We start from the raw sequence: 17,219 nt of genomic DNA, 5'->3' as shown, positions 1-17,219 counted from the left end.
GCTGAGCTGAATGCCTTTTTCCATCAAGCTTGCATAGTGCAATTCTGTGCCAAACTCTGGGAATTTTACACATAAGCTTCTCAAATTCTGGTATTTCTAATAGTGGTGGGTAAATAGCTTCTCTCTCACACCCCTGTTTCATGAGTCTCACACAGATGTGGCATCATTAACCTTAGAATACTAATTTCATCTTTGTTTATGCAATTTCTAATCTAGGAATAAAGTGAACTTTCCAGAAAGGCAACAGGAAAATTGGGAAAATACAAATTACTGGATCCTGATATGGAACACAGGTCTCTTCAGGACCACATAAGCTAGCAAATGGTTACAAATAAATTCCTCTTGTTTTCCAGCCTGCCAGTCAATTGGTAAGAATTACAAATTACTGCTTTCTCACAGATTCAGAAGGTGCGCAAGACATTTAATGCGAAGTTCCTCTAAAGAATCCAAACTGCAAAAAGAAATACAAGAGAAAAGCCTCTCTGCAGGTACTGTGCATTTCAACCTTTTCCACAATTTCTTGTAGCAAATTCCTAACATCAGGATGAAGGTTTGTAAGGTAACAGTAAGAATTGTGAGTTAAATTCACCTTTGGCTTATGCAAATTATGCAATTGTATTGAGAGTAAAAGAACCAGCGCTGCCTTCATGGGTAGCGAATTTGATGTTTCATAAAATACTTAAATAACAGTCAAAATTAAAATATATATGTAAAATTAAATGTTAATCTGCGATTAGTTTCAGAGCAAGAACACGGTATATCTACCAACGAGTGGTTAGAAACAGGAGTTCAGCTATTTTAAATACACAAATAAAACCAGCAACAGGCTTTTACCCTGCCAGACAAAGCAAGATAAATACAAGATATGCAAAAAATAAATAGGACAATATACAAAGCAGCACAAGGGCAACAATAATCTATCACAAAACTTCAGAACTTCAAAAGACACAAGACGTTATATGTTAGGGGTTAATAAAAAAAGCTTCAGAAATCAAACAGCTGAAGTACAAAACAATATAGGAAACTCCAGCCAGACCACAAAGAGGGTTCGCTCTTCATAAACATCAGATCAGGCAGCTAAAATTATTACCAAAGCTCTCTTGTAACTGTCACCTGTGGTGGGTATAATTACAGGCTACTGCTGCAAGCACGCCCACGTCATATGGCAATAAAAGGACCTACAGCTTGCCAAGACCAGGCAGACAATGGAGAACATACACCACCTGACGAGAGCCCAAAAAGATCAGCCAGGGAGACTAATACAAATGACAGCTTCGAAGCAAATGACAAAGCTTCAACCAGGGGAGGAAAAAAAAGGCAATATCAAATTAGCTGGAAACGCAAGTGCCTAGCAGAGTTCTCCAACGGGTCACAACTTGAGCATAAAGGCAGGCTGAAGGATTTGAGGATGCTTTCAGTTCAAGTTTTACCTATAAAGAACCCTTTTACATTATTTTTAAATTAGATAAAATGTTTGCACGTTTGGGCTTGGCTTTGTGGGCATTCATTCAATAGCCAAACAGATGAAAACTATATATTTATAATCCGGTTATGGAGACAGATAGCTAGATAGAGATGTGTATTTTAACAGAGACACCTTATTGGGATACATCTATATATTGTAACAAAGCTGAATTTCCTTCTCATTGCTTTAATTCTTTACTGGATGCCTGCATACACATTCCTGCTGACCAGCTATACTCAGGCTTATCCTCCAGCAGGACTGAGCTTTTACTTGACTATTTTGGCTATAAACACACACAACTGAGATATTGAAAGGCTTTATCATCAACTAAAAACAACACAATGCAATTGAAGAGTGAGAGGCAGTGATTTAGGTCTGATTCATTACCAGGGCTGAGGGAATCATCCCTATGTGATGCATGCAAGTACACAGCACAGAAAGCACTACTATTGCTCAAAAATATGAGCACAGCATAAGCTTAATTTAAAAGGAAGCTCCCCAGCCCCAAAAGCAAGGGCCTCTCTATACAGACTAAGTGCCTTGTTTAAGCATACCTGTAGGAAATGGGTATTAGTCCTCAGATGCAAAACATAGTTTTGTTTTTATTTTTATTTATTTTGGAATATTTCACTGGTAAAAAAAAAAACAAATCCCTAAAACCCCTTAGCTGGAAACATACAACCATTTATCCTTCTCAAAGTTAAAAGGGATATTTGTACTGGTCTCTGCTCAATTCCACCTCACCCAGACTCCAAAGCTTCAAACTTTGCTTTTTTAAATCTTGTTTATAGTGTTGTCAAGCTTCTAAGTGGTTATTTCCCTATTAACTTTGTCCTTGTTTGTTCTTGCATTTTTGAAAGAGCTGGAAATAACATGTGTTTACTTTGCTGTGTGTCTCTCAGCATCATCAATATTACTGTTGCTATTCCAGGAATTTTAACTGCTGCAGCAAAGCAGAGCCTGGGATCTCAAGCTTAAATCGTATTCTCCTCAACCACAGAAGAATAATACTGGACATGTAAAAATTGCTGGGAGAAGGGTAAAAGCAGCTCCTTTAATTGTCTAGAGAAGTCTGTTTCTCATCTGAGCAGCTACTCGCATGTGTCAGGTAACGTGCTCCTAACGCTCTGCATGCACAAATGGTGCGTTCTCACAGGCACTGCCACGAGCAGTGTGGAGGAAGCAGGATGTAAACGTTCCCTCCGTCACTAGAAAAAATGCTTTTACTGGGATCTAATAGCTCCGAATGAAAACATGCCTCTGATCCAGCCTTTTCACTGCCGTCTGAGGCAATCATTTTAAGGATGTGCCTTTGCCAGGGATTTACAGAAGGGAGGAAATGTTAGGGGCTCTGAAGAATTACTTACTAGGTCAAATTCCTGAAACCCTGCCTTTCACTGCTCCTCCAGCACCAGCTCCGGGCTTAAATATGAACAAATTTTTGTAGCAGAGTGTTATTTTACACCTCTCCTATTTAAATATGAGCTGCATTTTGTCCTTTTGCCGACTGCTTCGTTAAAACTGTAGCAAAACACAAGCTGCAAACAGGCTGAGAAAAGCCCTTAGCAAAAGCTCTACAGTAAAGCGGAAGTAAAGACCATCTCTTTTGCATTAATACTTTTTTCTTCTTTTTAAAGCTTTTTCCAAGTTTCTATTCAGTGTTTGAAGAATACTCATTCTTCTCACTTTAGGATTACATCTATTCATTTTATTTAGCTTTTTAATGTGGAGACATTTTAATCTACCATTACTTTAATGCTGTTCCCAAATGGTCTGAGAACAATGATTTATATTTTGTCTTCAGCTATGAGGAGGAAAAAGAAGGGGGGAGAAAAAAAGACTGCACCCTTGTCATCAGTTACACATGTAGTCATGGCAGGGTGGTTTGCACTTTGTATCAGGGAACTACTTGTTCAAAATTAGCAGACAATTCATAGGGAAAAGACGAAAGATCTTCGGGAAGCTTGCGTATGCACACATCTTCCATCCTCACCCTATAGAAGATTGAATTAATCCCATCTATTGGTAGATCATAAGCAAAGTCTCAGTTAAAATTAACCTCTGCTCTCTGCTTGGTTGGCCAGAGGTCCAAGAGATGCTTGGCGATTTGGCCTCAATACTAAGTTGTTTGGGTTTCATAGCTGTTACTGCTCTCCCTGCCCCACTGATTTCCTCATATGCCCTCTTCAACTTTTGTCCCAAGAACTTCCTCTTACTGATCTATAATTCCCCTCCCATCAAGGAAACAAACAAACAAACAAACAAAAAACAGTCTTGCAAAACAATGCAGGAGTTATACAGGATGTTTTACCCATACATTGTTGTCACGTCCAGGGTTGAATTATGCTTAGTACAAACAGGACTGGAACATTTTGTGTTTTTCTTGGGAAAGCCTAACCATAACATGCAGGATACACTTGTGCACATGCAGAATGAATGGTTTACCCCAAGTAAACCCAGAAGACTTAGATTTTCAGTTAACGAACATCTTTCCTGAGGGAAAAGCATATTATCCGCTTACTGATACACACAATTAGCGATTTTAGAGGACACTGTCAACAAGTTAATGGCTTTTTGCCTGTAAATCATCAGTATAAATATAGCCCAGCTCAACATGGATAACAAAATTGTTCATGTTTAATAAGATGGTTGGTGTCTCCTCTAATAGTAGAGTTGAAACAGGACCCAGCTCACATACTGCAAGCTTAATTCGCAGCATGTTAAATGGCACACACACAGATGCCCACAAGTTCATGGGCTACACGTTCCAACCCATCTCTCTGCTGATATCCTGTATTAGGACTGAAGCAAACTGGCACAGCAATGCACACATAAGCAGCCTCACCCAGCTTGCCCCATGACTCCTCAGGCTTCCAGTTCCCACAGCCCAGACCCTGAAAAGGGAGCATCTTCCACATTTCTCTGGGTTTAAAAAGTTTTGGAGTTCTTAATGGAGAAGGTGCCAAAATCTCACTTCTGCAGCAGGGAGCCCAAAAGTTTAAGTTTGGGTTTCCTGCTGTATCCAAAACCCCCAGCAGCTCTGCTGAGCACCCACAACCCCCAAGCCTTCCCCGCTCTTGCGTCAGCTGGCATTTTGGGAAACCCAAACTGCTCCAAGTAATCCTATGCCTTTAATTTTTCCCAGCTGCCCACCATGAAACAACTGCAGTTGGTTTCACCAGAAACTCTGTATTTCCAACACATTTTGCTGCATCACCACATATTCCACGTATTCCTTCCTTTCCTCCCAGTACTAACCCATCATAAACCAATTATCGGACACACTGCAATGGCACTGCAAACTGCCTGTGTATGCTGCATTCCTTGTCTGGCTGGCCTGAGCTACCAGCTAGGAATTAGCCTGAAAAACAGCTCCCACCTGTACCCAACCCTGGCAGCAGCCTTGATTAGCAAGAAACCTAAACCCGATATAATGGGAAATGCTGCCAGTAAAAATGAAGCATGCTGGCATGGGTGAGTGTGCAGGGACCATGAAGCACACCAGCAGCAAGCATTGCCACTCATACTGGAGGTGCTGAGGTGGCTGGTTACCCATTGTTCCCCTGCTCCTGCCAATGTCCTTTGCAACTATAAAGCAAACTTCAACAAAAAAATACATATGATAGTAAAAACTGCAGTCAATATATCCTTTTAATTTGCACCAGATTATATTTTTTTAATGCAATTACTGTAATTCCATTAAATGGCATAATTACCATTAATGCAGAGAAAACTGTCAATAGAAGGTGTAATTATGTTGTATAAAATCAGAAGCACAATGTGCAATGATGCATAATTCCTCAGGAAAATCATTCTGTGACTAAAATTAACTTTTATAATATTTTTAAAATACATATTGTGCAGCAAGAATGTTTTGGTTATTATGGACTTAACTTCCGTGACCAGCAAAGAAGGGGAAACAGAGCAGGCAGGGAGTGTTTGCATGTGGAAGAAAGGACCAGAAATTTGGTTTTAAAATTATGAGAAAGGTAAGAACATGAGTTTCTATATGCACAAGTAGAAAAAGAAACAGCTTATAATCACACAGATGTACAGGATGACTTGGAGCAGACATTCCTCTAGGCACATTTCACCACGCAGCTCCAGCGTTCTGGACACTAGTAACACAGCGTGGAAGTGATGCCTCAACGGAGAAAGGTGTGGCAAAAGGAAGGAATGATGAGGACGAGGCTAAAAACACAACATTCACCCTGGAAACTGGGACCAAATTGTCCAGAGTAGGATATGAAAAAATATAACGCACAGGAGCAGAAAACAAACAGGGATGTATTAGATTATGTCTCTGGGTATCTTCATAATAAAGATACTTGAGAGAAGTTTTGCAGTCAAAACACAACGTATCAGCTTGAATACAGAGGTAGTTGTCTCAAAATAAAACAAAGTAGGATGCTTGAAGAACTATTTTGGTCTTAAAAATCTACAAATCCCACCAAATCCTGAACTGATGGAGAACACATGGTCTAAGTCTTTTACAATCTTTCCGGGGATATGAACACAATTAACTCTAGAGGCAACACTTTCAGCATTTCAAAATATTCCCAGGCATGTGCAAAACCATGTGTCCATTTTTGCACACCAGACCAATGATTAGAGAGAATCCTGAAAACCTGCGTATGGCTCTCCTGCAACCCCAGGATGTTTTATCTACAATTTGTGTGCCAATTTGCCCCAAACCCTGTGTGCACAGTGCGAACATCACCAGAAGTGAAACTTTGCCTTTCACCTCACCTCCTTTTTAACCCATTTTCTAAAACCTCTAAACCTGAAAAATCTCTGATTTTATTTGTGCCTGAGCAGGCCCAACCAGCATTCTCTGTCCCTACACAACTTGGATTTAAAAATCATCCGATTAAAATCACAGAATGCTGATGAAAAAACATGGTTTCATTTTCATAGCAAAAAACATGTATCTACTCACATGTTCTTGGATTGTCTCTTCTTACAACAACAAACTAATAAAGAAATTTATCTTGGGATGATGTCTCTTATAAATGAGAAAACATGGTAATAGTGTTTTTCTCATTCACTTGCATCCTGCCTGTTTCCTCCCTCTTTATCTGTTCCTCTTTTGTGCACCCAGAAGTAGTAGCTAATGTCCTTGTCTCTCTCTCACACACACATACACACACGAGCTGTCAGCACTAATAGGGAGGGAGGTGCGCTGTAATGAAGACTAAAACAGAAAGGTGTAAGATACCGTGTCCTTGCCTATTGCCATGCTCTGATGAGCTCACAAATATTTCCTTCTGTCCAGCAGTGGGTTTTGCCTGATTGCTTAAGAAACAAGGTTCACATGATTATACCATCTGCTTGTCTTCTTTCTCCTCCTTCCCTTTAATTCCCCCTTTGAGGAATGGTCAAGGGCTACCTCTAGAGGGAAACCAAAGGCAATACAACAGGGGGGAAGGTCCTAAGGACCACCCAAACTCTGTGATTATCACAATGAAGATAAGTGAAACATGTAGAATATGGTCACAATGGTTATTGCCGTTATGGGTTATTGGGTTATGGCGCAACAGACAACGTTTGTAAGAAAAAAAGGCAAATAAAAGGGCATTTTATGGTTTTTCAGGGCTGGCACTTAATCTACCAGCCATGGTTTCATGAACCCAGCTGAAAAACTGGTCAGAAGCTTTATGCATCTTCATTGCCTCTGGTGTTCAGTATCAGGCACAAGTGGATCATCAATAATGACACATTCGGTACAGGCTAGATTGATACACAGCCAGGTACTGAAGGCATATAGAAGCTGTTGGCTGGGGAATGAAGATTTTAAAAATGCAATATTTGGCACACCTTTTATTTAACCTGCTAAGAGTGGGTTTTACACACAGACTGCGGCAGGGAGGGATGCTGCACCTACCACGCTGTGTGCGTATTTTCAGTACTACAAACACACATGCTCGAAATAGTGAGAGGGAGATACATAATTAGCACTTCATTTTAAGTGCCAGAGCTGAATTATTTCCATGTGGAAAAAATCAGACAGACATTTTGGTTTGTAAAAGAAACCTGCGGTAATTATTCTTAGAGTCATGTATTTTTATTTCTTTCCCATTACCCACTTTCTTTCAGGAAATCAGCAGTATTATGGTATCCAGTAAAGATGTTAATAATCTGGACTGTGGAACTTGCTCATCCTTCTTTTCACCGTGAATCGATTCCTTTTTCTGTAGCCCCACTTTTCCACCTTCTTATTTTATTGCCTCTCCACTACTTCCAAACTTTTCCTGTCTAGAAAACTGAACTTCACAGCTGCAACTTCACAAGCATTTAGGTGCAAAATCTCTTAAAAGGAAATCTCTTAAACATGTGCTTAGATTCTTGCTGTACAGTGATGGTAGGACATCAACACCGGCATTTTACATACATCCTTTCCAGCCCCAGTGTGGATGACCATCCTATTCCCTTGTGCACAACTATGGACCTCCCTTTGCACAGCCATACCTGGTTCAGCGAGGTACCAGCTACTCGGCTCTCTCCCAGCTCTTGAACATTAACTTTAGATATGATCTAAATCAGCTTTGAGCAACAGGAATTAAAAAAATACAATGAAAAGGCCCTCTCATCCTACCTACTCTCATGTACCAATCATCCCTCTAACCTGCAGGGTGAAAGAAATCTCCTCTGCTTTTGCTCTGGACGTTCTTTCAATCAGGGATGGTCTCCTTTACTCATCTACAGCAAATACACTGAAGTGTTTTCCTCAGAAGAGCCCTTAAGGAGCTTATAATTCACAGACAGTAAAAGGGGGAGAAAATCTTGGAGATGTGACTGTAATATTGGTTAATAAACACTCAACTCAAAAAACTTTCTTTCTGCAGGCTGGACCGCCACAAAACGATTTCGCAACCTTTAATGGCATGCCAAACATTTCAAGCATGAAGAAAATGTCACACTGCAGAATAAAAAGCAGGCAAAACCTTTTTGTGCTTGAGTGGATTATGTGAAAACTGCGAATGGGGTGTTTACTACCGAGAGGAAAAAGGAGAGAACTGAAAAGTGGGACAGGCAGGTGGAGAACTTGGCTTTTTGTTTGCAGAGCACAGCAGAACTCACTGACCAGCTTTTTCCTTTTAATTTATTTCAAAGCAATGTATTATTACCATCAAATGAACAGATCTGCCACAGGGATGCAGGCATAGCAGGCATTGATAACATTTAGCAAACTGCTGCCTCATTGCAGTAGAAGATGGAATGGACAAGACCCATCAGCTCACTGCATCATCCATATCAAAGGCATCTCCCTGTATCACCCTAGTGGCCATCACCTCCTCCCTTTCCTACCGCCCAGTTGCCATGTTTAAAAATAAAACAATTCCAGAGCCACCTCACGGTCACAGCCTTTGGAGGGTGGCATCACCCACCCATGGGCATCCTTGGCGCCAGCTAGTGAACATCTCTGCACCAAGCAAAGAAAGGCTGTTCCTGGCAGTCTAATTTCTGTGTCCATCAGGCCCAACGTGGGCCAAGCTGCCTTGAAACCCTCAGCCCTGTAAGTCACATAGCTACAAAATACCAATGACAGCAAACGATAAAGGGCTTTATGCCGGTGGAGACGAAGGCATGGTAACACTCGAGATCTTATACCACTTAGCCTCATGCAATAAAAGAAGAAATCCACTTACCACAAATGCTATCACGCTCTTTACCGTGGACTCCCAGAGAAAGCAGCTCCAAAGGAATTGTATTGTATTCCATATTGCCATGGTGATTTTTTTCACACGATCAACATTTCTTGATAAGATCTGATAAATATTGAGTGGGAGGAGGGGAGGAGGAGAAGAGTTTAATCAAACACTCTAATATCCTACTATTGCTTCAAGAAACAGGGATAATTTAAGCTACAAATGCATGCCAGAGCACATATTACAAATAAAGCCTCTATTTCAGAGACACACTCCAGCTCCTGTCTGCTTTTTGATTACATCCAAACCTTCCAGGTTTTCCTTATCCCTTATTAAAAAAAAAAAAAAAGAAAAAGCACATCTTGATGCCAAAACTAAATAAAACACTAATGCAAACCTACCTTCATTCCCCTTCCATTCTCAAAATACAGCAAGGAAAAGGGCCCAAGAGAACGTAATCAAAACAACCTCTTCTCTACATGTTTCGGATTAGTCCATAGAAAAAATGGGGAATTTTAGCCTGTTTATAAGGCACCTTTACTTAACAAAAGGATAATGGCCATTGTTCTAAAATCACATCGACTTTTAAAATAACTAATTGAGACATGGTTTCTTCCCTCCCAAAGGGGGGAATGAGGCTCTTATTGAGCTTCAGGTGCTACAAACTATGCTACATCCACATCTATCATTTCCCCCGCTCTGAAGCATGAGGCAGAACGACTGATGCAAACTAGATCAGAAAGCAATTTCATGTTAACGCAAACAAACCTTTTAATACATACAGAAATACGCAGAATTTACACGTGTTCGGCATTTTATGCATAAATAGGTTTTGTTCTTGCAACCTTGCTACAGCAATTCAAATGTTTCCGAAACCGATGCGAGAGCTTAGCCCAGACACAATTGTCACCTTTTTAGAGAATTTGCGGTTCTCCTCAGTAAAGCGCTTTTCTCGGGGCTTGAATGTTCTAATAGTTGCTTTTATCTAAAAAAAAAAAAGTCATTAAAATAATAATTATTACTAAGAAAATATATTTCATGTAGCTTTGAGTGTGTTATTTCAGCTTTGTATCTCCCATGTTGGTTTAGGAATTTCAGAATCTTTCACTCTTTTCAGCCTCTCAGCAACTTCAGAGGAGCTGCTAGGAAAAATATGGATGAGTTAAACTGGGCAAGGCTGGAGTCACTTCAGCATGAGCAGAGCTGTGGTGCCGTCCACGGTGGCCTTAATAAATAGGATTTAACTTGGTAAAAGACTGTAGGGCATAAACAATTGAGAGCGACTCAGCCACCTAAAAACTAAGCACAATGTGTCCATGCCTCATTAATTTTCCTGTCAACACCCTGGAAAGAGCATCACGGGTCAGCTTTTTTGGGAAGGAAGGAGGTGTTAAAAGTAACGTATAATATACTAAAGATTAAGCCCTTTTTTAGCTGTTGCAAATGAAGCTGTGGTGTGCAGTAATCAGCACCTCCTTCCTAAGGCACTCACGGTAACTTCTCAGTCCAAAAATACCCCATATTGCCCCCATCCACTGGAAGGGCCATCCCAGAGCTCTGATGTCCCAGTAATACCTACCCGCCACCAGATACAACCAGGTCAGGACTTACCTTGCTTAGCGCCCAGTGTCTAAAGCATCATCCCCCACCCTTGTCCTTGCAGATTGACACATTTCTTAGCAGCGATAAGCAAAGACAAACTATTTCAACTTACAGGATTAAACAGGACATCCAGCTCCAAGTAAATTACTCCTTTTGAAGCACGTTCCAAGTCTTTATTCTTCAGCGTGTAACAACTTTGTTTACCGTTTCTAATCTATAGTTGGGGAGGGGGAAAAGAAAAAGCATCAATATTTTCCCAGCTGTAATTCACAATATAATTTAAAGACACTACAAGTAAATAAATAAATAAATTCCCAAGCACACCAAAAAAACCCTCCCCTAAACCCTGATAATAGACTCGAAGCCTGAAATACAAAACAACCGTTGGATTAGAGACCTATAAAATTGCAGATTAAATCTCTTATGGTCCAACTTTAATTGACAGACCTTGTACTTTATAGTAGAGCAGTGCATGCAATAAAAATTCTGCCCTGCAAGCCAGTGAGTTGATGAGAAGTAATCAGCCTCCATTATTACAGGTTTAAAATGGGATTTTTTTCTTCCCAAATTCAGGAAAACAGCCACGACCAACAACTTACCTGCCTATTGCATGCTCTAGTACACAAACCCACTTCTTCGTGCTTAGTTTATTATTAGGTTGCCAAATTATTATCCAGGAAACAAACGCAATGCGAAGAAATTGATCAGCTTAAGTGGAGCAAATGCTAATGTAACAAATGCTCAGAATTAACTAATTTGTGTAGAAGACTTCTCTCCCCACCCTACCCCTGAATTTCAATACCATTTCTATGCTCTAATCCATCTCATTATACATCTCTAAAAAATATAAATAACCAACAAAAAAAACCTCCCTCACCATTTTGTAAACTGTTTGGCTCAAATGAAAAGCATTCTCTCTTCAAAAAGTGATGGCAGAAATGTATTTATTATACACAGTAGGATATGTATTGATTAAACATTTGGCTTTTTAGGAAGCAGACCAGTTAATTCCAAACAGCAGTAACATAAAAACTGCAGCTTACCAAAAAGCTACATTCAGGGACTGTAATGATCAAAGATTAAAGATAACAGAGGAAATCTGGGGGCATGAAATTGCAACCATATTTAAAATGGCTATTGCTGCTCTGGCATTTAGAAGAGGCACTCATATAAACCATGGTAGAAATGAGTAAGGAAAAAAAAAACAGCATAATGGGAACCAAGTGATTTCATGAGACAAGGGAAAGGTCACTTTCCTTCCCAGTGTTGCTCCACCCTTTCTGTACCAAATAGCTCATCAAAAGGTAGATGGGTTTTACTGGCTAAGAATTAGAAGAGGGATCCATAAGGAACAACTTCACAACCTCAGTGGTATCCAACCAGGAACTCCAGCTTTTAACTATGCTCTTATCCAAAGCTTTACTTAACAGGATGCTGGCAGTTATGCAAGCATATATGGAATTTATTTAATAACAATAAATAACAACAATAATAGGCACTGCACTAAACTAATCACAAAGCACCTCTGCTTTCACTGCCAGAGAGTACACACCAGGCTGGAGCCGGCAGCAAAGGATGCTGCGGCTCCCAAGAAACGGGCAAGTAAAAAACTATTATGCAGACCAGCAGGCTCAGATAACTTGCAGCCCCAAGACAGAAGAGCTGCTGAAGTGGATTCTCTTCTAGGGCCAAACAGTCTGACATCAGAAGGTCCTCAGGACAACTGCCATATACAGTATTGTCAGCCCATCATAAAGAATCCTGCTATTTCACCTGATTCTTTTCCCCCTTAAGCAATGGCAAAAATACTTGTAAAAGCTACTGAATAAAGCCAAAACAAATCTTATTTGGAAGTAAAGATCTCATTCAATTTCCCAAATTAACTGAAAAATGGATTTACTGATAGCAGAGATACAGGGCCTGAAGGACTTGATTTGGGGTTGTTACTCCTTGGTCCAAGGGGATGCCATTAGTAGCAGTTTTTGACTGAGCTTTGATTCATGAACTCCCCAGCAACAGGACTGAATATACATTGTTCCCAGGATGCCTGCAGAGATCTAGGTATCCAATATATATATGTATATAAATATGTAAGAACGCTGCGGAGGGACTCTTCAATTAGAGACTGTAGTGACAGGACAAGGGGTAATGGGTTCAAACTTAAACAGGGGAAGCTTAGATATAAGGAAGAAGTTCTTTACTGTTAGGGTGGTGAGGCACTGGAATGGGCTCCCCAGGGAAGCTGTGAATGCTCCATCCCTGGAGGTGCTTGTTCAAGGCCAGGCTGGACAGAGCCTTCAGTGACGTGGTTTAGTGTGAGGTGCCCTTCCCATGGCAGGGGGGTTGGAACTGGATGATCAAAAGGTCCTTTCCAACCCTAACTATTCTATGAGACTATGATTCTATAACACAACAGCATAACTCTGGACTTCCCAGTTATTAATTTGGTAACTGAATTTCCATGTTTTTGTTACACATTTCTCATAACATTTCATGCTATTACCCTAGAAGCAACAACTAGGGGAAAGTTCTCTTTATACTTGTTGGGATGGGGTATGCTTTTTTTATACCTTTCAAGAGCATAACCAACAAGGAAAAAAATGTCACATTCTGCTAAATTGGTAGAAAAAGGAAAATAATTGCTGTCATACTGACATACTGAGAATGTCCTGATCTGATATCATGGTATTCTGAATTCAGTGCACGCTTCTGACTCTGGGGAAAGTCTCTTCTTTTTAAGAGCAGGAGCTGAATCAAACATTTGGGGTGTGCTTGCAGGTGCGTTCACACAGGCAGTTTCACATCAGCAACAAATAACTTCCATCTCTCTCTGGATTTGGAAACAGAGGTTGTTTGTTGCTTTGGACACTGTTTTAAATGGTGTCATTATTATTGTTGCTGCTATTCTAAAACTGAACAGGGCAAAAAGTAATGCAGAGTAAATACAGTTTTACAGTCAGCTTCATTTGGCTTCTTTAATCCCATGTGTTTGACTTGACTGCTAAAAGATGTGCAATTACAACTCAGCCTAAGACTAAACATTCATGCAGATATCCTAGCTTTTGACCTTCTTCAGAGGGAAAAAAAAGCAGAAGAGAGAAGAACTGGCTATGAAATGGCAAGTTCTCCATCGTGTTTTCATTTGGATAAAAAGAAAAAAACCCTGAAAAAAACGTCAAACAAAAGTCTCTCTTACACTTTTGGCAACGTGCTAGCCCAGTGCAGTTCAACAAAAGGTATAGGGTAATTCTAACACCCGTGACTTCATGGAGATTAGACTAGGGCATGTCTCAACCGTGCCCAGAAGAAAACATGCAAAAGAGCTTTTGATACTCCATATTTTCGCTGCATGCTATTCTTGGGTCAGAGTTCAGATTCTGTTCAACATCTTTCTCAATCTTGAGAGACAGCCAGTCATATTAATTTCATTTTGGATCTATTTCTTTCTCGTCTCTGGGTACTCTTCCCTAGTCTCTGTTGTTTGCAAAGACTGTTTAAGTGCCCTCTCCAGCTGTGGAAAAGCTGAGCAGCCAGGGCTGGGGTCCTAGCATGAACCTCCATGTCAGAGAGATCAGGTTACTTCTATACCTGATGATCTCACATGGATTTCACTCAACAATTATTCCTGAGAGTTGTGCCCAAAAGAGGCTGTCCCTCTTATGAACATTTACATCTACTTATGGGAAAAGGGAAGGAAAGGAATATTGAAATTAAATGAGAAAATATCTGCAGGTGAGGTCCTTCAAGAGACATAATCAATATTATTCCTTTATTGATGAAGTTTCATATCCTCACTGAACACTAATGCCTGCACTCTCTTAAAGCTTCTTAATAGCACACAACACAGTGGGGCTCAATCACCAACCCAGATTGCCCATAACCATGTGATTAACATAAGGACAGTAGTGCCTACCCCACTGACACGCTTCATTTTGCAAGGTCACCATCAGAAAAAAGGTCAAGATTTTCATCCCATGGGAATTTCTGACATTTGGGACATTTCCCTGTTCTGAATCAACCCAGAAAGACAAAATAACAGCATTAGTATTTTCACAGAACAAATTCTATAGTCTATATCACAGTCCCTTCTCCATACAGGACCAAGCAAAGGAAATTATCCGTTGGAATAAAAGCTAAAATTCTTTGTGGAGCAAGTATTTCAACCTAGAGGCACTTCAGACAAAGCACTGCCAGAAGTTGCCTCTAACTGAAGGAGATGTTCAGGTACTGTGAGACCACCATACAGTCAAGGCCCAAAGTGCACTGGGTTCCTTTCAAATGAATGAATATATTTGCTAAACTCTTCCCACAGATGTTCCCAGTAAAACAAATGTGACTAAACACAGTATTGATGTAGCCAGCCAATGCTAAATCTATTAAGCAACAACCTTCTGACCGCTTGGGAATTCTAATGAAATAGCAAAAGCCAAGATTGATATGACACAAAACACAGAGAAGACAGGACCCTTATGCAGCAAAGCGCGTTTTTTCATTGCTCTTGTCTCAAAGAAATATGGTTTAGTGGCTTTTTTTTTACATTGATTTTAAGAAAACTTCACTCTGTATCCAGCTTTGATGCAGATTCAATGTCATATATTGATAATCTGACAGAAGAACACTGGGTCCAACCTCTGTACATCAACACCCATGACGTGTGGAAAGGGTAATGGCTACTCTCCAAGGGTAATTCATCTGAAGCATCTGGGACCTCTGATATTCCTGCTTGAGCTCATTGCTGATGCACAATGTCATACCATTTGCCCTGAACAACATAAAGCTTGTCTTGAAACACACCTACCCTTATCGAAGGACATATTTCCCCAGGAAAAGAGGAAAGCCAGCCACATATTTGATCCGCCTGGACATGAATAAAGAAGGTTTTGTTTCTTCCTACTCACACAATACACACTGATTCTATTTTGTACAAAACACCCATTCTTTCATCCCAAAACTATTGTCCCAAACATTTTTACTTTTACCAGTCTTCTGTGAGATCCAAAATAGAATAGAGATTGAGGTTCTTGGTAGAGGATTGATATCCAAAGACCAAATAGATATGGAGCTTGTGGACTGAAAGAAAGCAGGGCAGCCACAGGAGTGCTTCCAGGCAGTCTGAAGACGAGCTGAAAAGCTTGGGAGCAGAAGGGTACCAGGTGATACTCAAGAAAAACATTCTCATTGATACCATTTCAGTAAGGAGTGCACTGTTGGGAGAGAATTTAATTACAGGAACAAAGTGTCATTTTTTTCCTGGAAGAGAACTGGGTTGGTTTTTTTTTTTCTCCTCTATTCCAAAATTCCTGGTTGATGGTAGGGATGCAAGTCAGAACAGACAATACACTTCCCAGCTGCCTCTATCACATAAAACCAGCATTTTCACTTTTCACAAACTCTAAAGCTTTCTCCTGGAAAAGGCTGTGCACTTACAGTCAAGTGCTAAGTAATTGCAATTGTCAGGTGTCTGCTCTCTGAATCCAGGCCGTGTTTTAGATAATTAAGCTTGCGAAAGACATACAACTTGTTTTCAGTGGATCGCTGTCTACCAACCTTGCTTGGCACTTAAAAATATTTCATAGACCTGTTCCTGTTTGCTGAAAAAAAGAGGGTGCAGCTAAAGACTTCTCTGAGCTGATAATCCAGCAGATAAAAAAACATTCCATTCTGAGATACAACTCTTCACTCAAAGGTGGAGGATATTTGATATACTCTGCTTTCAAATGCACCGAAGCACACTATATGCTCCCATGTCTCTAATAACTTCCAGCCTTATAGGAGATAAGAGCCTCTTGAAGCAAAACAAAAAAGACAGACCCTCACAGAGAGAAAACACAGTTGCTTTTACTAAGATCTAGGGCAGAAAGGAGCAGAGAGATGGAAAGAACTTCTTTGATTATCAGTTCAAGTCCCTCAAAACCTAACAAAACTTCTATCAAACTTCCTGCTTGAAGCAATGAAGTTATTGCCCTACTTCTCCTTTCCCCAGGTTCTTCAGTTTCTAGTACAAAAGCCTAAACTGTCCAGAGGTGGAAATGGTCATCTTCTCTCCCTCTGGCACCCAAATTCGATATACTGGTACCAAAATCAGTATCCCTACAGTGTATTATTAATAGAGTTGTATGAGAAACAAAGCAAAATGTGTATTCATCCAATACTGCTTCATCACATCTATAAAGTTTGTAGAAGAACATCAAGTTTCATAGAATCATTAGAATCATAGAACAGTTAGGGTTGGAAAGGACCAAGTTGCAACCCCCCTGCCATGGGCAGGGACACCTCACACTAAACCATATCACCCAAGGCCTCGTCCAACCTGGTCTTGAACACTGCCAGGGATGGAGCATTCACAACCTCCCTGGGCAACCCATTCCAGTGCCTCACCACCCTCAACAGGAAAGAATTTCCTCCTTATATCCAACCTAAACTTCCCCTGTTTAAGTTTTAACCCATTACCCCTTGTCCTGTCACTACAGTCTCTAATGAAGAGTCCCTCCCCAGCATCCCTA

At 40.4% G+C, this 17,219-nt stretch overlaps 1 protein-coding gene across 3 annotated transcripts in view; it reads right to left on the bottom strand.

Moving 5' to 3' along the window:
- The window catches only part of MCTP2 (multiple C2 and transmembrane domain containing 2), a 123,939-nt gene that overhangs the window by 37,372 nt on the left and 69,348 nt on the right, over nt 1-17,219 (bottom strand). For all 3 annotated transcript variants that reach the window (XM_062631365.1, XM_062631354.1, XM_062631372.1), the window contains 3 exons: nt 10,829-10,930; nt 10,025-10,099; nt 9,115-9,234 (listed from right to left, as the gene is read on the bottom strand). In XM_062631365.1, coding sequence (XP_062487349.1) covers nt 9,115-9,234; nt 10,025-10,099; nt 10,829-10,930 — 297 coding nt within the window. The remainder of the gene's footprint in view (nt 1-9,114; nt 9,235-10,024; nt 10,100-10,828; nt 10,931-17,219) is intronic.

Source organism: Pezoporus occidentalis, unplaced genomic scaffold (genome assembly GCF_034315485.1).
Source record: "Pezoporus occidentalis ecotype Australia unplaced genomic scaffold, CSIRO_AGI_Poc_V1 ctg11, whole genome shotgun sequence".
Lineage (NCBI taxonomy): Eukaryota > Metazoa > Chordata > Aves > Psittaciformes > Psittacidae > Pezoporus > Pezoporus occidentalis.
The sequence above is the reverse complement of the archived record's forward strand: the minus strand, read 5'-3'. Positions and strand labels throughout refer to the sequence as shown.